Source organism: Delphinus delphis, chromosome 20, assembly GCF_949987515.2.
Source record: "Delphinus delphis chromosome 20, mDelDel1.2, whole genome shotgun sequence".
Classification (NCBI taxonomy): domain Eukaryota; kingdom Metazoa; phylum Chordata; class Mammalia; order Artiodactyla; family Delphinidae; genus Delphinus; species Delphinus delphis.
Window position 1 is genome coordinate 7558980 of NC_082702.1, and position 24629 is coordinate 7583608.

Here is a 24629-nt window from a genome sequence, read left to right on the forward strand (position 1 = left end):
AGTCATGGTCAAAGCACTATTGGGGGGACTCTCAGGATGTTAGAGGAACACAAGAGACCCAGAGTCTGGGTAGGAGAAAGGAAGACCTCCAGAGGCAGAGACAGCAAAGCTGAGGCTGAGAGGAAGTGTAGGAGTTGGCTTGGCCAAGGAGAGGAGGGAAAAGTGTTTCAGGAAGGGGGAACAGCATGTACCAAGACCCAAAGACAACACAATTTATTCCCAAGGACATTTTGATTTGCCCTTTGCCCTCTCTCTGGCACCACACAATACAATCTAGAAACTGTGGAAGAAATGAACTAACATTATATAGCCCAGTCTGCGCAACAGAAAATATTTGAGGGTAATTCCTCACAGTTAAGTTTTTTGTAAATTAGCTAAGAAATAAGCAGAAACAGTCAAGATTTTTATGGAGTAAAAAGTTGACAAAGCATTGAGGCCTCCCTGATGAAATTTAAAATTATGAAATTTGACCCAGGAAAACCAGACACGCAAGAAATAAAAGCCACAAAGTAAAATTCACAAACACAGACCCTAGATTTTGGCAAAATTTGATAGGACAAAAACACAAATGTTGAACCAAATATTTGTTGTAAAACTTAACCCAAACAATAATTAATCAAGTTGAAATAATTTCAGAAACTGAAAAAGAAAATAATTGAAGGTACTTTCACTGTCCTGCAATGTAAAATCAATCAAGGCAGTTTAAAGTAACTAGAAAATAGTTCCTTGGTAAGAATCCGTCAGTACTGGTAAAATTCTAACTGCAATTTTATAATTACGCAGATTCAAAATACCAAGGATCACGGTCAAAGCCACTGGCCTTGTGAAGAAGGAACTGCAAGTGGCTCTCAGACAAGCCAGAGTGTAAATGAAGAAAAGAGAAAGAAATCAGGGAGGCAGCCCTGGCAGAGAAGGGCAGGGGCTGTCCACGGGCGCTGGCGAGCCCCAAGAAGCAGGGCGAGACAGGCCAGCTCTGGGTGTAGAAACACCCTTGCGGGCCCTGTGGGGGATGGACTGGAGGGAAGAGAGGCTGGGGCAAGGGTCCAAGTGGGAGAGGCAGGCATGGAAGTAAACAGGGGGATGAGACAGAAAGTCAAGTGCCAGGAGGACAGGGCCTGGGACCCAGGGCTATAGAGGAAGAGGAGGGAGGAGGTGAGGGTGGTACTCGGTGTGTGGCCTGATTTCTGGGGTCCAGGGCAGGGGTGCAGCTACAGGACCATGTTGAGGACTAGAGAAACATCCTGTAAAATCCAGATCTAGAATGAAGATCAGTGGGGTTCTCATTTTATCCTATCAGCCCTAAAGCCCGATATCCACATGTGAGCAAACGGCTTACAGAACATCTTTAGGCAGTACTTTCAATCAAGATGGGATTTTTTTTTTTTTTTTTTTACGAATAAGCAGGGGTTTCCCTGGTGGCGGAGTGGTTAAGAATCCGCCTGCCAATGCAGGGGACACGGATTCAAGCCCTGGTCCTGGAAGATCCCACATGCCGCAGAGCAAGTAAGCCAGTGCGCCTCGACTACTGAGCCTGAGCTCCAGAGTCCGCGAGCCACAACTACTGAAGTCTGCGCGCCTAGAGCCCATGCTCCGCAACAGGAGAGGCCGCCGCAATGAGAAGCCCGCGCACTGCAACGAAGACCAAATGCAGCCAAATTAATTAATTATTTTAAAAAAAGAATAAGCAGAGTTATTTTAAAATTGTGAATCACTATATGTATACCTGCAACTTATATAATATTGTACATCAACTATACTTCAATGAAAAAAAGAAAAGAGTAAGTGGAGTTGGATTTAGCCTCTGCCTGCCGCAGGGAACCCAACAGTTGAGACCCCCAACCCCACCCCTCACCCCCATCCCCACTCCCACGCCCCCACCCCCAGGAAGGAAGGGTCAGAGGCCGCCATGGGCCGGGAGTGTAGGGTCACAGGGCACTCACCGGCAGCCCACGCCCATGAGGAAGCAGGTCAGGGCCACCATGTCGCACTGGTTCCAGGCGTCTGAGAGGTAGAGGTGCAGGCGGCGGCGCAGTGGGGCCTGGTGGGAGTCTGTCCTGGGGGCCCCCATGGCCAGGCTGCCCAAGCTGTCACCCAGCCCCTGGCGTAACTCCTCACAGAGCAGGGTGAAGGCCCAGAAGTAGAGCAGTAGCTCCAGAGCGCTGGGTTTCTCGGGCTGGAAGTCAATGAGCAGCACGTGGGTGAAGAGCAGCAGGAAGAGGAGGTAGCTGACCACGTTGCCCATGAAGGAAGTCACCGGTGCTCCCCAGAACTGGGGCCAGCGGCGCAGGCGGCACCCCCCACAGCAGCTCCTGCGGCTGGGCGGCCTCAACACCCTCAAGGGCATCTTCTCATTAGGGTCTGTGGGCCTGGGGGAGAGAAGGGAGAAGGGCTCAATCTGACTTCTGCACCTGACTGTCACCATTATCAGGACCTCTAAACTTTCATATCCTCCTCATCCTCCTTTCCAGACATTCCCCACCTTCACGACTTCTGACCCTGCCTGACCTGAAACTAAGTCTGATGTCCGCCATCACCTTGACTTTTGACCCCTGTATCTAATTTCTGACCTCTGAAATCTACCATCAAGACTGCTGAGCCTGCACCTCTGACTTTTTCCACCTTTCTGACCTCTGGCCTCTGGGCTGGCCTCTGACTCTTGTCTGGCTTTTGTCTCCAAGTCCCTCTTCTTTCACCTTCACAACCTCTGACTCTCTGTCTGACCTTGGACCATCTATCTGACCTCTGGCCCTCAAATATGACCTCTCACCCCTTCACTTTCATGGCCTTGGTTCACCAGGTTTGACAACCCCATCCCTGAATATTAACTTCTAACCCATAAATTCTGATATCAGATTATCCAGCACAGTTTTCTCAGATAACTCTTCCTTCCCTATATCTGATTTCTGACTGTACAGCCGTATCTGAATTCTAAGCTTCTAGGTCCACTCATATCTCTGACCCTTCTCACCTGAGTTTTGATCCTCTGTCCCAGTTTCATCCTAACTCTTAATTCTGACCTCAAATCAGAAACAGAAAAATGAATAATACAAATAATAATAAATTCAGAAAGCTAAAAGGAAAAATAAACTGGCTTGGAAAGGCATCCTCTCTTTATAAACCAAGTGGAAAGAAAACCCCAAAGTGGAAACAACCCAAATGTCCATCAGCTGATGAATAGATAAATAAAATGTGGTAGATTCAAACAATGGAATATTATTCAACAATAAAGGGGCTTCCCTGGTGGCGCAGTGGTTGAGAGTCTGCCTGCCGATGCAGGGGACACGGGTTAGTGCCCCGGTCTGGGAAGATCCCACATGCCGCGGAGCGGCTGGGCCCGTGAGCCATGGCCGCTGGGCCTGCGCATCCGGAGCCTGTGCTCCACAACGGGAGAGGCCACAACAGTGAGAGGCCCGCGTACCGCGCAAAAACAATCAAAAAACAATAAAAAGGAATGAAGCACTGACACATGCTACAAAGTGGATCAATCTTGAAAACATGATGTTAAAGTTAACGAGGCCAGTCATAAAAGACCACCTGGTGTATGACTCCATTTATATGGAATGTCCAGAACAGGGAAATCCGTAGGGACAGGAAGTAAATTAGTGGTTGCCTGGGACTGGGAGAAGGGAGGAGTGGGGAGTGAGACTGTTAATGGGTACAAGATTTCTTGCTGCAGCGATGAAAATGTTTTCAAATTTTGTGATTTTACAACTCTGTGAATATGCTGAAAACGACTGAAAATTGTACACCTTACATGGGTGAACTGAATGGTATGTGAACTGTATCTCAATAGGGCTGTTCTTTTTTTGTTTTTTTCAGGCTGTTCTAAAGGAAATAAGCAGAAAGAACAGTAAAAGCTAAAGAAAGTGAGATGCAGAGAGGAGAACCAGCTCCCCAATAATAAGAGAAAACAGACCTGGTAACAAAAATATGTGGTGGGTCAGAATGCTCCCCAAAGTCTGCCATCTTGAATCACCTCCAGGCAGGAGACACACAGATTCCTGGATGCTTCCCTGGAGGAGAAGCATCCAGGAATCTGTCCTTTTACAAAGCTCTCCAGGGAGGTGGCATTCTACAGTGACTAAAAGCACAGATTCAGGAACAAGAAGATCTGGGTTCAAATCCCAGCTCCACGACTGACCAATCACATGATCTGAGGTGGGTGACTTAATGCCTCAGTTATGTCATCTGTAAAATGGGGATAATAATGGACCCTATGGCATAGGGTTGTTGAGAGAATTAAATGAACTGATTTTCAAAACAATTTAGCGCACTGGCCGCCCACTGTGAGTGTTCTGTAACCTCAGCTATTGTCCTCATCATATGGTACAAATGTTGGGAACTCACCAGACAAGGATACCACTATGGATCCTGACATTGGGAGCCTCTGTCTAATTTTTTTCAGTGGTCCAAATTTTTTTCTTAGTATTCTCTTCTACCTTGACAAATATTTTGTATTCTTTGTGCACTGTCTCACAAAAATTTGTATATACGTAATACATTTAAATTTGACTTGTTTCACAGCAGGTGGTAGGTTTTATAGACTTCTGGCAGTCTGATGATGTTTCTAACAGTTACCAGAAACACTTTTTCTTCTGGAATATTGGGGCTGAGGTTCCTCCCTGTTCCCATTCAGATGATTAAAGTAGAGATGGAGGGTGCAAAGATGGGGCCTCTTCCTCTGTTTCTCTATTACCATAGATTTAGACCCTTATACCTACACACACACACACACACACACACACACACACACACACACACACACACCATTCAACAAAACAAGTGTATCAATAATAGCAGTAGTAATGCTAGTCCCCATTAACTGAGCACTTACTTTGTGCCAGGCACTACAATATGCACATTTAATACACATTATCTCCATGAATCCTCCCAACTGTTCCATCAGGCATTGTGGTATATTGTATTACTGTGGACCAAATATTTTGGTTCCCTCCCAGTGGGAGAATTAAGAGCTAAGGAATTATCATATGACTAGTTTTTGCCAATGAAATGTGGGCAAAAGTGACACGTGTCACTTCCAAGTGGAGGCTTTAAGGTCCAGAACCTGGTTTGCCATGTCTCTTTTCCCTCTACCATGAGACCAGCAACATCTCAGCTAGGAGGTGTTTGCTTATCCCGAAGTGGAGACCACGTGGAGCAGAGCCACAGACAACCCAAAAATGGAGCGTGAATGACAATTAAATCCTCACTGTTGCCAGCCCACTGAGAGTTTGGAATACTTTGTCATTGCAGCATTACTCAACCTAACCTGACTAACACACGTACAACCTTCTCTTCATAGCAAAGAAAGCTGAGGCTCAGGGGTGAAGCCACTTACAAAGGCAAAGTCGGGATTTGAACCCCGCTCTGCTTGACTCAGAGCCAAGTCCCCCAGCACCTCTGCTCTGCAGAATTAACAGCAGATCGATAAATATTCAATTTCATTTGCTTAGGACTGATTTTGCCAACACCTTCATGGGTACCACAGCACAGAGATTAAGAGCAAAGGCCCTGGAGTCGGAAAAAAAAAATTGGCAAAAGATCCCTAAATGAACCAAAACCACCCGATTCCACTTGCTTTATCAAGACAGAAATACATGTATCATGAAGCAAACTGATTTTCAGTGAGGAACTCCTTGGTGGCAGAACCAAAGTTGAACCAAGCCTTGAGCCTGGCATTTGGGAAACTTCCTCAGTATTTTCAGTGGCTTCATGAAACCACCATCTCCCGAAGCCCCACTTCTCCCCTCTGGTCTTGCTCCCATTACCTGGTGCTCCTGGAGCTGCCTAGGGTGCCCCCTACCCCCACACAGTGCTGGTGCTTCACTCACTCGCCAGGCCCTTCCCCACTGATGCCCCTGTCCATGTCAAATGCCAGGTCCTTCTGCATGGGCTCCTCATCTGGCTTCCTGGCATGGAGGGACACACAGAGTGAGAAATAAGGGGAGGGCAGGTGGGAGAGGAATTCTCCAAGCCAAACTCAGTCACCCAGAGACACTGCAGGGAATGAGAGGTATCATCCCAAAGTGACCTTCCCCCCAGAGCCATGGCCAGAGGACAGAGGAATTGCCACTAGAGATACTGCAGAGACCCACCCCAAAAGCTTGCTTCCCACAGCATGCTCCCAGTCTGGGGGAGGGAAAGAGAATGAACAAGGGTGGGGGAAGCACTGGACAGACCAAGTAGAAAGGCAGCCAGAATTCAGCAGGAAGTAGAGACTGATCTCCCCTCCCCCCTCCTCCTGCCCATCTAACCCCAGGGGACTGACCTGAAGGTGATGAGGTTGGTGTAGATGAGTGGGGGGCAAAAGAAGGCGAGAACCAGGGCCCAGATGGGTGTGGTGCTGTCCATCTCCCCCCACCACTTCTGTGTCAGCAGAGACTGTGGGATGTGGGGAGGATTAGGAGGCTGAATCTCCCCACAGCCCTCTCCCAAAGACCCCAGACAAGGATCAAGCCACACTCCAGAGCACAGGGCAAATGCTCACTGTGAGGGCCATAACCACTGGGGGTGGGGGGAAAGGAGTCGAAGGCAAGGAACACCTGTCCCAGATTGTAATAGCATTAAACAGCCCACATTTGTTAACATGATATACCAGATACTGGGCTGAGCATTTTACATAGATTAGCTCACTTAACCCTCCACACCTCCAGGAGGACAGGTACTAATATTTTCTCCTTTTTCACAGATGGATGGAGCACAGGGAGGTTACAGAAGAGGCAAAAGCTGCAATCCATGAGTTTCACCACCATTCAAAGCAAAGGACTCTGGGAAAGTATTTGAGGTGCCAACAGATCATTCCAAGAAGTGAAATGGGACTTCCTGCTGGGTAGGCAAAACTTCTTGTACTGAGGATGGGACTCTCTTTGCCCCTGTCAGATTTAGATTAAGGAGACCGAGAGTGTTTTCAGAATGTCAGGATTAGCAGGATGGGAGCGACTATGGGGGCACACAGGTCTTCCCAAAGGAAGGGTAGGATTTCCTAAACCAGAGTTCGTCTATGTCCAAAACACTAAGTAATTGTCCAGTGACACCCTTTTAATTGTTGAAGCCTGGCAGTGGATCCCTCTTAAGGAAATGGGAAGGACTTCTTGTGTGAGAGGTGAGACTTCTTACTAAAGTCCCGGGTACTCCTCTATCCGGAATATAACTTTTTTTAGTTCCCTAACCAGGGATTGAACCTGGGCCACGGAAGTGAAAGCATCACGTCCTAAGCACTGGACTGCCAGGGGGATTCCCTGGAATAGAACTTTTTAGGAGGGTTGGCTTTCCTGTGGCAGGGTGTGAGGCTTCTTTTGGGAAGAGCAACCCTTCCAGGAGAAGGCTGGGACTTTCTGGAGAGGGGTTGTCTCCAGGTGGAGAGGCTGGTCAAGACCCCAGATTGCCCACCATGGCAGGGGGCTTATCCTCCAGACATCCCACAGTCCGGCTGAGAACTGTTTGGGGTGTTGGTGTCTCAGATGCTCACCTGTACCCCATCCTGGGCAAAGAAGGCACGGGCATCAGCCTGCATGGCAAGGTGGAGGCAGGTGGCATCCCCCCAGAGTGGGCAGCGCCAGAGGAGCAGGTGAGCAGCCCGTTCCTCGCTGCTGCGGTAGCATTTTCCAAAGAGGTCTGGGTGCGGGACATTTACGTGAGAGGGAGGAAAAGTAGTAGGAAGATGGTGTGAGGGAAGAGATGAGGCGATTGAAGGGGAAGAGGCAGAGTGACGAGAGGAGGAATGGGTAGTTTTACAACCCCCTTCATGGCAGCTCCCTGTCTCTGCCCCGCCAGGCACCCATGCCCCACGCACCAACACCCAGCCCCTCAAACTTGGCTGCCAGGTCCTTCCTCCGTGCTGCCTCCTCAGTCTCAGCCTCCAGGCGCCCCAGCACTCGCAGCAACAAACAGGCCCCAAGAGCTGAGGCCACAGAACTGGAACCCTGGAGAGACAGAGACAGGCCTCAAGTAGCTGAGGCAAGCAACAGATACTCTGAACAGCTTCGGAGAGAAGAGGGAAGCAGCTGGGGAAGGAGATGCTTGAGGGAGTGAGGGGTTTTAAAAGCTCCTATGGGGAATTCCCTGGTGGTCCAGTGGTTAGGACTCTGAGCTTCCACTGCAGGAAGCATGGGTTAGATCCCTGGTTGGGGAGCTAACATCCCGCATGCCACGCAGCACAGCCAAATAAATCAAGAAGTAAAAATAAAACAAAAAAATAAAAAGCTCCTACATGTACCAGGAAATCTAGAAGGCTACAAACATGACCAAGACTGGATGCATGCTCAGAAAAGACTATGGAAAGCCCTAAGCTTTCACCTCTGGCTCACCTTTAGGCTCAGCAAAAGCAGGCAGTGAAGGCTAAAGGCAGATTGTAAACAGCCTGCCTAAGTGTTAAAAGTCAGCTCCACAAAGAGCCAACCTGCAAAGTGGAAGGGCTTTATTCCCCCACCCCTGTGCATTTAAGGGAATCTCTGTCAAGTCACTAGCTGACCACTAAGCTAACAGAATGGGATTTCAGTGGCCATACATGATGAAGAATACCGACTTTACAAAAATAGCTTAGGAAAGTCGCTAAACAAACAACAACCACCCACAACAAGCAGCAACAACAACCCCTGAAGGAAGGAGTTAAGCTGATTTCCAAAGTTGCCATATTATAATATTCAAAATGTCCTGTTTTCAACAACAACAACAACAAAAATTATGAGGCATGCAAAGAAACAAAAAAGTATGACCCATTCACAGGACAAAAGAAATTAGGAAACGTAGCCACTGGATTTACTTACTAGAGAAAGACTTTAAATCAACTGTCTTAAATATGCTCAAAAAGCTGAAGGAAATTATGAACAAAGAGCTAAAGGAAGCCAGGAGAATGATGTGTCAGCAAATAGAGAATAGAAATAAAGATATAGAAATTATAAAAAGGAACCAGGGACTTCCCTGGTGGCGCAGTGGTTAAGAATCCGCCTTCTAATGCAAGGGACGTGGGTTCGAGCCCTGGTCCAAGAAGATCCCACATGCCATGAAGCAACTAAGCCCATGTGCCACAACTACTGAGCCTGTGCTCTAGAGCCCATGAGTCACAACTACTGAGCCCGCATGCCACAACTACGGAAGCCCGCACCCCCTAGAGCCTGTGCTCTGCAATAAGAGAAGCTACCGCAATGAGAAGCCCGTGCACTGCAACAAAAAGTAGCCCCCGCTCGCCACAACTAGAGAAAGCCCACGCACAGCAACGAAGACCCAATGCAGCCCAAAATAATAAACAAATAAAATAAATAAAAATAAAACTAAAAAAAAAAAGAAATCAAGTGAGAGGGACTTCCCTGGTGGTCCAGTGGTTAAGACTCCAAGCTCCCAATGCAGGGGGCCTGGGTTCAATCCCTGGTTAGGGAACTAGATCCTGAATGCCACAACCAAGAGCCTGCATGCCGCAACTAAGATCCCACGTGCCGCAACTAAGACCCGGCGCAGCCAAGTAAATAAATAAATAAATATATATTTTAAAAAAAAAACACAGATCACACCCATTAGGATGTCAATTATAAAAAAGAAAGAAAGAGACAGAGAGAGAGAGGAAGGACGAGAAAAGAGAAAAGAAAATAACAAGTGTTGGTAAAGATGTGGAGAAATTGGAACACTTGTGTGCATTGCTGGTGGAAATTTAAATGGTACCACCACTGTGGAAAATAGTATGGCAGTTCCTCAAAAAATTAAACCTAGAATTACCATATGGTCCAGCAATTCCACTCTTAGATATGTCCTCAAAACAACTGAAAGCAGGGACTCAAACAGATATTTGTACACTCGTCATAGCAGTATTATTCACAATAGCCAAAAGGTCAAAACAATCCACATGTCCATCAACAGATGAATGGATAAAGAAAAGGTAGTATATCCACACAATGGAATATAATTCAACCTTAGAAAGGAAGGATGTTCTCATACATGCTACAACACTGAGGAACACTTATCTCAATTAAAAAAGAAAAATCTATTTATTTTTAACCAATGACCGGATGGGCTGAAAATAACCCAGGGCTGAAGAACTCCTGTCAAGATATTTCTTTGACATAAAGATAGGGTCTATCTTTGATCCTATTCGAATACCATGACTTTTTTTTAAACTTCTCAAATGTGTCCCAACACCTACGTCTCACCAGCTTTAATCCAGGCCCCCATCTTGGCTGCCTGAAGCTCTACCTTCCTACCTGGCATCCTTGCCTCTAGTCTTGTCCCCTTCTGCATTGCAACTACGACAATGCATCTAAACTGCAAGCACAATTATGCTGAAATGAATCCCCATCAGCTACAGATAATGTCTCACTTCCTCCTACAAGCGACCACTCTGAAAGGATGAGATTGATGCATATATATGAGCAAGGGTAAATGCCCAATATATATTGTTAATGGAGAAAGCAAGTTACAAGAAATTCATGATATGGGGGGTGGGGGTGGGGAGGAAGAAACAGCACTCGGGGTCATATATCAAGAATGGAGTGGGGTGGGGGACGAGTGATATCCTAGGTCAGGGAATCTTACTGCTCAAGCATTGGAGTTCGGTAGAAATAAAGGACAGGAATGTAGGAGCAAGTAGAATCAGAGATCAAGACAGCACTCACCATCTCCCAGAAGTACACGGCCATCTGAGCCCTGTTGAGCAGCAGTGCCCAGAGGAGCAGGTCACTCCAGGGTGCCTGCTCGGGGACGGCTTCCAGCAGAAATTCTGAGGTGGCCTTGTCCCACGGCAGAAACGACTGGAGGCGAGGAAGGCGTGGTGAGCGTTGTCTCCGCCCCAGACCTTTCCTGACTCCGCCCCAACCATCAGCCCCACACCCCGTTCAGTCACACACCCCGTGCTCTGACCACGCCCCATCCTGGCATAGCCCCGCCCCCAGACCCTTTTGTGCTTCCCCCACCCACCCCGTTCCTTACATTTTCCATGCTGCCATCGCCCAGGTGGGTGCCCCCGGCGGGGAACGTCGGTGCGCACGACTTCCCCAGCAGCATCCGCAGCACCTGCCCCACCTTAGGGGGTTGTGGCTCCGCAGAGGGTTCAGAGACTGGGCCTTTGTTGCCTGTGCTGTGGGACACCTGGTCCAAAAGGCTGTGGATAAGTGAGTTCGGGGGCGCTGCGTTGTAGAGCTGGGCCAGGCGCGTAGGGGTCAGGAAGTGGCCCAGGCTAAGGCCATGGGAGATGAGCAAGCGCACGAACTCTGGCCGGTCATTCAGAAGGGCGTCCATGAGGGAGGCTTCCAGGTGGAAAGACTGGTGGGGGTGGAATGAACGGGGGAAGAGTTGAGCACAGAGACAGGCAGAAGGCCAGGTGAGGTCAGAGATTAAGGACAAGAGTTGGGGGTACAGAGCTATGAGTGACGGATAGATGGATGGATGGTCAGATGGATGGATGGGTGGAGGGATGGATGAGAGGATGGATGGGTGGGCAAGTAGATGGATGGATGGATGGGGAGAGAGGGAACAAGATGGGGACAGATGGACAACCAGAGATGGATGGACAATTAAGAGAAAGCTGGACACGCCATAAAGGAAGATAGAGCCAGATGCCAAAGGAGTCAGGGAGTGGGGGAAATGCATCCCTTTTGTCAGGATCCCCAGTCGCCAGGCCCCAACCCCTCACCCGCCACTGGATATCCCCCCGGAAGAGTTCACTCTGGGCAATGTCCACACGGTTCCAAGCCACAGCCAAACGCAACTCATCCAGGTAAGCTGAGGCTTCAGAGGTCCCACAGGCTGAAAGGGTGAGAAGGAGAGGGGGCAAGAAGTCAGGGGAGGTTGGGAAGATCTGATGGGTGTCTGTATCACTTCTACTCGAGATGCCTGACATTTAAACTCCGTATAAAGGCAGTGTTGTTGGGCAGAGTCTGGGGTCTTAAGAAGTCAGGCTATTACAAGCATAAGGTCATTCAAACCCAGGGGCAGAGGTGAATGTAAAACTCTTCAGACCAGTGGTTGAGAGGCCCCAAGACAAGGAAAGGGAATCATTTATTCATTTAACATTTACTGAGGTAGGCTGCAGACCAGGCAGTAAGAGGGATGGAGAGAGACTGGATACAGTCCCTACCCTGAAGGAGCTCATTCCTGGGAAATACGTCCCAGAACCACACAACTGCCCTTAGAGTGATCGGTGCCCTTGGAGGAGGGCACAGAATGTGATTAGGACCCAGGGGAGGCTACAGTCACAGAGGTATGGAGAGACCCAAGGGAGCCTCCTAGGGGATGCACATTGAGGTAGGGCTTTTGAAAGACCAGTAGGATTTGGAAGTGTGCATCTAAGATGAGAAAAGAATCATCAGGGCAGCAGGAGCAGCTTGAGCAAAAGCCTTGGTGCAGGAAAGCACAGGCTATGATGGCAAATGTGAGTCACTCTGGTTTCCTGCAACTTGGCAATATTTGTGAGGCGAAAAGTAGCAGAAAAAATGTAAACATTAGCCGGACTTCGGAAGACCTTGGAGGTCATTAAATAGAACAAGGAAGAACAAGTGGCCTTTAAAAATCTGATCGGATAATTTAATGGATCCAAAAGTGTGCGGTCAGCCTCGTGTGACCTTGGGCAAGTCACTTTCCCCCTCTCTAAGCCTCAGTTTCTTCATCTGCAAACTGGGCAGACGGTCCTTACAGGAAGGGTTAGAGGATCAGGGGCAATAATGTGTGCCAGCTGCTCAGCGCGGTGCCTGGCTGTTCCTAGACTCTTATGAAGCATTCATCCCCTTCCCTCTTCCTTCCTCACCTGCTGAAACCCCATCCCTTCAACTCTGCCAACACTGAGACTGTCCAGCCATCTCCAGTTTCCCCAGCAGGGTGTGATCACTTGTACTTCTGCAGGCAACAGACTTAAAACACCACCCCCTCAAACCACATCTTAGAGAGCTGCTGTGTTTCCTCCCAGGAGGCTGATGAGTTAACTTCTGTAAAGTAAATCCGATTTGCCCACTGACTGTCATCCTCTATTAAAGGATGTGTCCCCACAAGAAACGGAATCATATTAAGAAGAGTTCCCGTTTATTAGGCTCCCCCTGGGGACCAGGCACTGCCCATCATCTGCCTCTGAGGCTCACAACACTCCTGCCAGGTATTATCTCAATTTTTCAGAGAGAGAAACTAAGGCTCAGAGAGGGAAAGTCTCTTTCTCAAAGTCACACAGCAGAGAGGGGGCCAAGCTGATACTCAAATTTTAGTTTTATCTGATTCCAAAGTCAAAAATAACTACCACACCACAGAACATGGTAGATGCAATTGGGGTGGGGACCTGGAACTCAGAACGCATTACAAATTGACACTATGCCTCTTGGGAGTTTTTATCTAAGTGGGTGTTTTCCCTGTAAAACTCTTCTGACACCAAAAATGACCCTCCCCGCCCACATCCCCACAGAGCCCTGGGGATCCCCCTTACCACTTATTTATCCCACCTCCGCATCCTACTAACTCCCAATTCTACTGGCTCTTCAAGGCCGCCCGGTTTAAATACCACCTCCCCATTTTTCTCCCCTTTCTGACAGCAGTTCCTCTCCCATGCTTTTGTCTTGAATTTTACTTAAGGTTATGTCCAAACAACCCTGGTAGGATCTGCTTTTATCTCTGAGCCTAATCTTTGTTGAATGAATAATGAGCTCCATCCTCAGCCTCTACCAAGCAGCCATTATGCTCCCTACCTTGGTTTTCATCATTCATTCCTCTAGTGAAATATCAGGAGTTCCTTGCTGGGAGACAGCACTCTGGTTTTTCTCTGATGCCACCACCCCTCAGGGCTTAAAACATATTGGAGGCATATAGGAAAAGTAGAAAGGGTGAGTGGGTGAATAGATGGAAGAATGGATGGATGGAAGAATGATGAGTGGATGGAATTGTTACTAGATGTGTGAATAAACTGGTAGAAGGATGGGTGGATGGCAAGATGGATGGATGCTTGGATGGATGGCAGCATGAAGGATGAATGGAATAATGGGTAGATGGAAAGATCAATGTACATATGGCTGGATGGATGGATAAAGGATGAAAGGATGGGTGGATGGATACAACAGAAGGAAAGCAACGTTGGAACATAATGAAAGTATCTTGGGAAAATTGTCCAAATAGCACCGTGCAAAGCCCCAAAAGGCAATGATAAAAGGAAAAAGATAAAAACGGGCACAGGGCTTCCCTGGTGGCGCAGTGGGTGAGAGTCCGCCTGCTGATGCAGGGGACACGGGTTCGTGCCCTGGTCTGGGAAGATCCCACATGCCGCAGAGCGGCTGGGCCCGTGAGCCATGGCCGCTGAGCCTGCGCATCCGGGGCCTGTGCTCCGCAACGGGAGAGGCCACAGCAGTGAGGGGCCCGCGTACCGCAAAAAAAAAAAACAAAAAAAAAACGGGCACAATTTAGATTAGAGAGGATGGATAAAGTGCCGAGGCCAAGAGAGGTGTCCAAAGTTGAGCTGACAATGGGGGAAGTTTTGGGACTCCAAGCCTTACCCTTGACAAGGGCCTTCAAAACAATGGTCTCAAATTCCTCAGGGCCATCATCAGTTGAATAGACTGTCAGCAGCTCCTTCCGACTCATGATCCTCTCCACCTGCAGAATACCAAGTTTTGCAACCCACACCCAACTCCCTGGCCCTGTCCACAGAGATATAGAACATTCCCCTGAAGGACCCAGTAGTCTAGGTGCCTAGCACCCTCTACTCCCAGAACCTAGGGGGCATCCAGGCCCCCAGGCCTCTCCTCCCTTAAACCCAGGAGTCCAGGCTCCCAGCCTTTCCTCCCTCATATCCATGAGGCTGGGCCCCCATTCCCCTTCCCTTGGATCCAGGTCTCCAAATCCTCAGCATCCTCACCTCTCAAGGTCCAGGAGCCCAGGTTCCCAGCTCCCCCCCATCTCAGGTTCCAGAGTTCGACCCCCAATGTCATACCTGGGCCTGTAGGACCTCAGGGTCCCCTTTGGGGAAGAAACGTTTAATCAGATCTTGGGCTTCACATCGCCTGCCTCCTCCAGTCCCTGGAGCCAGAGTGTAGATCTCTGCCAGGCAGTCTGCAGCTCCCCCAGACCCGGCCACCAGGAGGCAGGGGAGCTGAGCCTGGGTGGCCTTCTCTATCCGCTACAGGACAAAAGGGGGAGTCAGGTTAGGGAAGGAAAGTATTCACACCTCCTGGAGTCTAGATTCCCAGCCCCCTCCTCCCCTAGGACACAGGAGTACAGCCCCCGGCTACTGCCCCCCCTTAGAGCCAGGCACCTGAGCCCTTATTACCTTCAACATCTTTTCATCACCATCAATCAAGAGAAGGAGGACAGGGATGTCAATTCCAGTCCCTGAGGAGAGAAGAGAGCACAGGGCTTGGTCACCTCCCATCAGCCTCTGTCAGCGATGGGAGAGAACCACGTTTCCCAGCAGTCCCCAGGGCAAACGCTGGCTTCTGCCTAATCCTCTGTCCGGAGGCACATGAGAACTGTCATGCCTTTGAGGATGTTGGGAGGGGCCAGATCTTGAAGACAGTAATGTTCAATTTCTCAAGGGAGGAGAGGGCGGGGAGCCTGGACTCCTGGGTTCCCGAATGAGGTATGAGTCAATCCTATAACTGATTAACCATCCAGGAGCCAGGAGAGGATGAAAGTGCAAATAGAAAATAAAGGAAATAAGGAATAGAAAGGACTATCCAAATACAATAAAGATATTTATCAAAGCCCAATAGCAAACTCATATAAGTTTTTTACGAACTCTATTCCCAATAAAATAAGAACTGAAACAACATTACTACTATTCACACTTATCTGGGAGTTTTGAGCTAATGTAACAATGCAAGAAAATGAAATAATTGGAATGAAAACTTGTACATATATTTTTTAAGCTGAAAGAGACAAAGGTATCTATTTGAAGGAAAGATGATTTATATTCTCAGAAAATTGGAGAGACTCCACTCAAAATAACTAAATATTAATAAGAGAATTTGGTTAAGAGAATTAATACAAAAATTACACAAAAATAAAAAATTTTTCTACAACTATTATAATATGTATCTTATCCATGTTTTCACAAAAATGATAAAATACCTGGGAATTAATTCATACAGAGGTATAATACTTTTATAAGGAAATTGATAAACATTATATAAGAACAAGTCCTGAATAAATGGAAAAACAAATACCATGTTAACCTCTCACAATGTAACACATAAATTCAATGCAGTTTGGAGAAAGAGGGAGGTAGGAGGAGGTTGGCAGTGTTTTCCTGTTTTTTTCTTAATGGAACAAAATAATTTTTAAATTCATATGAAAGAATTAATATCAGAGGAGTTAAGAAATTTTTGAGAAATGACAGTAGGGAGAAACTTTCCCTAATATATATTCAAACGTCTTTAAACTGCTGTAAACAACAACAGGAACAAATATATATATATATATATATATATATATATATATATATATATATATATATATAATTTTTTTTTTTTTGGCCATGCTGCACAGCATGTCGGATCTTAGTTCCCTGACCAGGGATTGAACCTGCACCCCCTGCATTGGACATGCAGAGTCTTAACCACTGGACCACCAGGGAAGTCCCAAACAAAATATATTTTTGGCACAGGAATAAATAGGTAGAAGAGAAAAAGGTTCAGAAATACTTCAACATATAAAGGAACTGAATATACAACTTAAGTGGCATTTCAATTTAGCTGGAAAAAGATGGTTTATTTATTAAATGGACATGAAGAGAATGTGGTTTCCCATTTGGAAGAAAAAATGTAGACTCCCTATCTCAAAACACCTAAAAATCATTTCCAGATGGATTAAAAGTTTAAACATAAAAATATAAGATATTAAAAAAGAAGACTTAGAATATTTGTATAGCATTGGAGTGAAATGGACCTTCCTAAAAAACCAAGGGAAACCAAGGGGCTATAAAAGGAACAACAAATATATCTAACCACATAAAAATGATAGAATTTTTATGGAAGTAGACACCATAATTAAAGTATCTTCTAAAAATTTTACATCTAACAGTCAAAGCGTTACTAAGGACAGGATACAAAGAATTCTTACAAAAAGACAAGAAAGAAATAACCCAATTCAAAAATGTGCAAAGAATATGAATAGACAATTCATAATTGAGGAAATCTGATTGGCCAACAAAATATACGTTTATATCTTTTAACAGTGGTTAGATAAATTAAAAAATCAAATGAAAAGTGGCATGTCACTTTTTACCCATCAAATTTGCCAAAAAAAAAAAATTTAAACCAAGAGTATCCAGAGCCGGTTAAGACTGGACAGAAAAGGAAACTCTCACACATTCTCGATGAGAGTGAAAACTGCTACACACTTTAAGAAAGTGATCTAGTACTATCTATTAGTATACACACAGAGCAATCTCACTTGGGGGATCTACTGTATAGAATTTAAAACACCTGGATGTAATTATGGATGTTCATACAAAGATATTTATTCAGCGTTGTTTGTAGTGCCAAACACTGATAGCACTTTAAGTATCCACCAATTGAGAAAAATTTAAATAACAGATGGTACAACCATTACCAAGGAATATCATACAACTATTAAAAGGAGATACAAGATAGAGAAGTTTGTACCTAAAAGGGATGGTTATAAGAAAGTGATATGTATATGTATAGTATAAAAGAGAGAAAGGAACACCACTGAGCATAGCATAGGATTTTATAAGCATAGACAAAGATATAAAAGGATTAACTCCAAACCATATAACACAGATTACCCCAATAGAAGGGATTGGAGCTGGGAAGGGAATTTTCTAACGTCTTTTTATTTTCTTCTTTGACCAGTGGGTTATTTACAAACTACAATTCAGGCAATGCTATGAATTTCCTTATATACCTTCGCATGGTTTGATTAGTTCCAGTAAACACATATTAAAGCTGCCATAAAATATTATGTTGAGTGAAAGAAGCCAGTCTCAAAAGGTCATGTATTATATTATTCCATTTATTTAGCTTCTGGAAAAGAGAAGACTAGAGTGATGGAAAACAGATCAGTGGCTGCCAGGGGCTGGGTGCAAAAGGAATGCCTTCATGGTAACAGAACTGGTCTATGTCCTGACTGTGGACATGAATCTCTACACACGCCTAAACTCACAGAATTATACACCCCAAAAAAGTCAGTTTGCACCCCAAAAAGATAATTTTACAAATAAGATTAAAGTTGCCGAAAAGCTAAGTAAAGTTTAAGAATTAAATGGGGGACTTCCCTGGTGGTGCAGTGGTTAAGAATCTGCCTGCCAATGCAGGAAAAACAGGTTCAATCCCTGGTCCGGGAAGATCCCACATGCCGTGGAGCAACTAAGCCCGTGCACCACACTACTGAGCCTGCACTCTAGAGCCCACAAGCCACAACTATTGAGCCCTCGTGCCGCAACTACTGAAACCCATGCGCCTAGAGCCCGTGCTCCGCAACAAGAGAGGCCACCGCGATGAGAAGCCTGCGCACCGCAACGAAGAGTAGCCCTTGCTCGCCACAGCTAGAGAAAGCCCGCGCACAGCAACGAAGACCCAATGCAGCCAAAAATAAATACTTAAAAAAAAAAAAGAATTAAATGGACACTTTTTAAAATACAGGAAATGTTTATAAAGAAGCAGGTTTCTGTTTAGTTGACTTTCCACATTGGACATTTCCTTTCTGTTTTTTTTTTTTTTTTTTTTTAAAGCTGCCAGTTTCTTTTTTTTTTTTTTTTTGCGGTACGCGGGCCTCTCACTGTCGCGGCCTCTCGCGTTGCGGAGCACAGGCTCCGGACGCGCAGGCTCAGTGGCCATGGCTCACGGGCCCAGCCGCTCCGCGGCACGTGGGATCCTCCCGGACCGGGGCACGAACCCGTGCCCCCTGCATCGGCACGCGGACTCTCAACCACTGCGCCACCTGGGAAGCCCTCCTTTCTGTTTTAGTGATTTCTGCCCTGTCTTTATTATATCCTTGCTTCTACTTTCTCTAGATTTGATTTGCTCTTCTGTTTCTAGGATTTTTTTTAATTGGAGACTTAAATCATTGATTTTCAATCTTTCTTTTCTTTTCATTTTAGGTAAGCATTTAAGTCTACAGATTTCCCTCTAAGTACTGCAATAGCTGCATCCCCAAAGTGTTGGTATGTCATAACATTATTATCATTCAGTTCAAAATATTTTCTAGCTTCTTTCTTTTTCCTTCTTTGATCCATGGGTTATTTACAAACTACAGTTCATGAAATGATATGGATGAATCTCACAGAAATAATGTCGAATATGAGAAGGCAGAATTTAAAACATGGGTTTGGTGTGATTGTATTCATATGAAACACAGTCAGAACTACTCTGCTGTGACAAGCAGGATAGGGTGGCTCTTGGGTGTGGGCAGAAAGCTTCTGGGGGCTGGTATTACTGTTTCTTGATCTGGGTGCTGGCTGCATAAGTGGATTCAATTTGTTAAAAATTCATCAAGCTGGGCTTCCCTGGTGGCGCAGTGGTTTAGAGTCCGCCTGCCGATGCAGGGGACACGGGTTCGTGCCCCAGTCTGGGAAGATCCCACGTGCCGCGGAGTGGCTGAGCCTGCGCGTCCGGAGCCTGTGCTCCGCAACGGGAGAGGCCACAGCAGTGAGAGGCCCGTGTACCGCAAAAAAAAAAAAAAAAAAAAAAATCATCAAGCTGTCCACCTTTCGGTATTGTAGATTTCAAGATAATGATTTTTTCAAACACAGCAAATGATGGGAGGAGGCACTTGACCATAGGAAACTCCCCCTGGCCGCAACCCCCAAATTCCTACCAGATCTGACCACTGGGATCCTGAGCTTTGGGCTGTGAATCCCCGGTGGAAGGAGCCACTCACCTCCCACGCCCGTCTTCTGTTGGGCAAGGTAGGACTCGAAGCCCAAGCGGAAGCGGTTCTCGCCGCCCAGGCGGCCGTGGGTGCCGTCGTCCACCAGAAGGAAGGCCGAATAGTTGTAGTCGAGAGCAAACTGGACCCCATCCTCGGGGTCACCGCGCCACCGGTACCTCGCAGGAAACGAGCCCTGGGGGACAAGTGGCCAGACCAGGGAGTCTTTCCATCAGGGCCAAGAGGACAGACACCCAGCCCCGTTCTTCCTCAGACCCAGAACTACAGGTCCCCAGCCCCTCCTCCCTCATACCCAGGAGTCCAGGCCCCCAGCCCCTACCCCCTCAGACCCCAGACTCCTGGCCCCCAACCCCCACCTTGTCCAAGACCCTGGGTCCCACCTTGGGGTTGATGAGGGTATCTCTATTCCGAACCACGCCCCAGGGGGCCACGCCCATGGCCACCACCTTGTTGCCCCCAGTCCTGGCTGTCTGGTGGTCCCGCACTGCCACACCCACATGCCGTCCAATGCCCTTGTGCAGCCCTCCGGTGACGATCCAGGCCCCTACACAGCGACACAGACTGGTGGTGAGGTCCAGAGACACACAGGCGTGCAGAGACAGACAGAGACTAGAGAGTGAGACAAAACCCCACACACAAAGGCGGGAGTGGGGAAAGACAGAATTCCAGGGAAGTGGGGGAGATGGGGGGGGCAGCCGGCCCCGGCCCAGGAGGCAGATGCCCACCCTCAGTCACCTGTGTTCTGGGCAGCCCGCACCAGCCCGCGTCGCAGCAGGTCCTGCAGCCAAGTCTGGAGGGTGGGGCCCCCCGACCCCCCCAGCACTGACACCACCAGGTTCGGGGCCTGGAAGCCCCATATGTTTGTGACCAGATTATAAACTGTAGCTGGATCCGTGCGGTCAGAGAGCCGGAGGAACTGTGGACACACAAGAGGAAGGGACACGGGGAAGGGGACAGAGACAGAGAGAAAGGGACAGAGACGCAGAGAGAGGAGCACAGAGATGGGGGGAGGGGGGACGGGGACAGAGACCCAGAGGGGAGGGATGGAGACCCAGAGAGAGGAGGACAGAGACCCAGAGAGAGGGGGACAGGCTTAGAAAAGACAGGGGTGGAGGGGACAGGGATCCAGGAGAGGTGAAGATAGGGATGGGTAAATGGGGAGACACAATGTTCAGTTGGGATACCCCCAGACCCTGGCTCCGGGAGCCCCTGAGGCATGCAGCCCCACTGGTCAACCCTGGCCCTGCCCAGACATGCAAGCCTCACATTGCTGGCCTTGCGGCCGGCACCCAGGAAGTCCAGGTCTCCGAAGGCATCTGTGGGCTTCTCCGTGGTGTGCAAGTCACTGTCCCATACGGTCACCACGGCTGCCCCGAATGCATCCTCCACAGCCACTGATGGGTGGGCACACCGGGGTTGCCCACACTGGCACAAGGTCCCCCTGAGCGGGGAGGGGAAGGAGGAGGATGAAGCCCAGAGGCGTCCGCACCGACCCCAAGCATCCTGTAGAAATGTCCATATTTCTGCATCTCCCTCCAGAGGAGCTCACAGTCCATACTGACCCTGGCCCTGGCCCTCCATGGTTCTGACCAGCCTGAGGGAGAGACTGGGGCAGAACAACCACAGTCACCTCACCCACCAGCAGGAAGCCACAGTGGCTCAAGAGCACCTGAGCAGGGAGGTCTGCATACCAGATCCCACACTCACTGCTGCCTTCAGGGCCTGACGTGGAAAAGTGCAGGGGGCCATTGGGGATGTCCTTGCTGCCCCCAGTTCAAACAGATGGTATTCACACGAAAAGGAAAATCAAGAGAGTGATCACAGAGCACGCATGCACTAGAGGCCAAGGCAGCTGTGTGACTTTGAGCAAGTAGTTTCATCTCTCTGAGCCTAAATTTCCACCTCAAATGGAAAGGCAATGATAGCCCAGCCTCCGTCATAGAACTGTGAGGGGCCAATGAAATAACACAACATTTCCTAAAATGGGGGCCGCATACCAGATCCGGTCTCCGTGAACTCCACACTGAGCTTTAAATAACCTTGAACAACACAGTAAGAAAGTCATTCCTTTTTGAGTTCTCCTAATTACTGTCAAGGAGAGAGGATCAGCTGGGTGCTAGAATGTTTTTAATGCCTAACTCTTTACTTTTTCTTTTTAACAGAGAAAAGCTGGCCTCAGGCTCAGAAAGCCGGGCTGGCAACAGCATCCACTTAGACGGTAAATACTTTTCACCTGGTTTTCATTGTGATTGTCTTTTATGGCTTGTTTCTTTCTCTTTGTGGCAAATGGAACAGATTTTGCATTTACGGTGATCACATATGAAACTTCTTTCCCCCTAAATAAATACGCAAGTATCCCTTGTTACCTAATGGGATTGGCACCTGAGTTTAAAAACAGCAAACCACACAGGTTTGGGAGATGAGGGATTTATTTGAAAATGTATCTAAATCTCTTTGGTCCCTGATTCCAGAAGGGATTCAAATATCGGGGGAGACCTGCATTTATGTAAACAGAGTGAGCCATGATTTAAGGACTAATTTTACGGAAAGAATAGCACAGGTGGTCCATGGATTTGACAAGAGTTGTAAAGTCACTAAAAGAATGGCCAACAAATCCAAACAGAATACACCAGCTCCTGGCACAGTGAGAACTATAGGATACATCCCTCCCTCTTCCTGAGTCTACCTCCAGGGTCCTGGCATGCCTCAGTTTACCCACTTGATCCTTTCACCTATCTCAACCCCGTCCCTGGACCCCCCCCCCCTCATTCCTGTCCATCTACTTCCCACGAGCCCTTCCTGGCAAAATTTCTTCATGGAATGTTCCAGAACCTGAACTGTCCAGTACAGTAGCCTCTAGCCACACCGTGCTCCTTATAGTCAAATAAATTAAAATTAGATACAACTAAAAATTCAGTTCCTCAGTTGCTCTGGCCACATTTCAAGTGATCAGGAGCCATACGTGGCCAGTGCCTGCCATACTGGATGTGGATATAGAACATTTTCACCATTGCAGAAACTTCTGGTAGACAGCACTGGCAGACTCCCCCTCTGTCCGTCTCATCTCCTACCCCCCTTTCTCTGTGTGGCCACTGAAAACGAAATTGTTCCCGATAAAAATCAGCAATTACCTGCACATCCCCGAGTACAATGGCTCCTATTCAGGTCTCATCTGACTCCGACAAAGTAGCACTGGTCATATCTAAAAGGCTGACTCTAGAAAAGCTTTTCCCTGGCAGAGCACACCCGTTCCCCTGGCTGCTCTGTCTCTGCCTCATCTGTGGCTTTCTCTTCTTCTGTGCCTCCCTTGAGTGTAGGTGTTCCCCAGAGCCAGGACCACATGTCTTCCCTACATGGGTCTCAAACTCAATGGCCCCAAGGGCCAGGCAGGTAATTACGTAAGAGAAAGAAGCATCAGGTGGAAAATTATAAGCGGATGTGCCGGAGGCTGTGCTGACTTGAGGCAGCATGTCTGTCTTGAAGCATTCAGAGACAAGTTTTTAGCAATCCTTTCTTCCGTGGAAGAAAAAAAAGAAAACATCGGCCATAGAATTGCCAGTTTGCAACCTCCTCTGATTTTACACTTTCTTCCCCCCATCCTACTTCCACTTCAGTTTCCATTACCACCTACAGCTAGGACTTCTCAAATCTTGGATGGAAGTCACAGACCTTTCCTGAGTCCCTGAACCAGGTTTGCAATGCCCCTGGCTCCCCCAGGCCCCTCCCACACACGAAATCCCACTCTGAGCTGGGCAACATTTCCCAAACCTACTCATGCACCTGGGTTCCTATCTCGGGGACAAGCTCACTGTTTCCCAGGCCCCAGACCAGATGTCTGGGCCCATCCTCCCCTCTCCCCTCTCACTCTGCAAATCCATCGGTCCCCAAGCTCCTGCCCCTGAATCTTTGCCCTGTCCCCACCTCTCTGTGTCCCCTCAGCCCTGGCCTGCCTCAGGCCTGTTCTCCTCCCACCTGTCCCTTGCCCAGCCTCTTCCCCAGCTTCCTGAACTCCTATTCATCCTCATGTGGCCCTCAGGGCATCTATCCACACCCAGAGCTGACTCTGCCCCTCCCATGGCTCCCCGGAACACCAAGACTCGGTCCCAACCCCTCGGGGTGACATTTGAGGCTGTCTGACTACTGGCCCTGCCCTCCTGCTTGATATCCTCTTTCAGATGCTCTCTGCACCTTGAACTCTGCCCCATTTGCAAGCCACATAGTCAATAGGGGGCAATTTATACTTGTTCCCACTCCTGGAATCCAACCCACCTTCAAACTGTCAAACTCCAACTTTATCACCTTCCAATGTCACCTCATTAGCCCCTCCTCCTACAGAAGCCATTGGTGACACCCTGTGTCCCCTCCTCGGACTTAACCAGATGCCTCCTCTTGGCTCCCACTGGGCCCAGTGGCTTGTCCTTTGCAGCTCCCATCTCCTTGCCTTATAATCATCTTCCTCCCACCAGACCAGAGGTTCCTAAAATTCCTTGACCGCCCTTTCCATCAGTAAAAGTTTTTGAGCACTCACCCCCAAATAATATATATGTTTATTTATACATAATTCAAGCCATCCTGCACTAATATAGTCATAATAAAACACACACTAAATTAGGAACGTTGACATTTCCCATACCCCAAAGATTGCCTTGAGGACACTAGAAAGCCAGAACCCACTTGAGAGACCATCACTGAAGGCCAGGAACTCCTAATGGTGGCCACTCCCCACCCCTCAGCCACCCAGCACAAGCACAGGCCCTACACATGCTAGTAATTGCTACCTTCCGGTGGTTCCTATGGACATATTTTCCAGTGATTACTATGTGCTGGGC

At 47.9% G+C, this 24629-nt stretch overlaps 1 protein-coding gene across 1 annotated transcript in view; it reads right to left on the minus strand.

Annotated features, from left to right (window-relative positions):
• Nucleotides 1-24629, minus strand: part of TRPM4 (transient receptor potential cation channel subfamily M member 4) — a 35029-nt gene that overhangs the window by 9135 nt on the left and 1265 nt on the right. Inside the window, exons 3-17 of the mRNA XM_059999523.1 lie at nt 21067-21241; nt 20536-20716; nt 20181-20344; nt 19792-19975; nt 15221-15282; nt 14885-15070; nt 14448-14547; nt 11618-11730; nt 10915-11247; nt 10602-10736; nt 7793-7922; nt 7469-7614; nt 6269-6381; nt 5832-5909; nt 1941-2366 (exon numbers count right to left, since the gene is read on the minus strand). Of these exons, the coding sequence (XP_059855506.1) occupies nt 1941-2366; nt 5832-5909; nt 6269-6381; nt 7469-7614; nt 7793-7922; nt 10602-10736; nt 10915-11247; nt 11618-11730; nt 14448-14547; nt 14885-15070; nt 15221-15282; nt 19792-19975; nt 20181-20344; nt 20536-20716; nt 21067-21241 (2526 nt within the window). The remainder of the gene's footprint in view (nt 1-1940; nt 2367-5831; nt 5910-6268; nt 6382-7468; nt 7615-7792; nt 7923-10601; nt 10737-10914; nt 11248-11617; nt 11731-14447; nt 14548-14884; nt 15071-15220; nt 15283-19791; nt 19976-20180; nt 20345-20535; nt 20717-21066; nt 21242-24629) is intronic.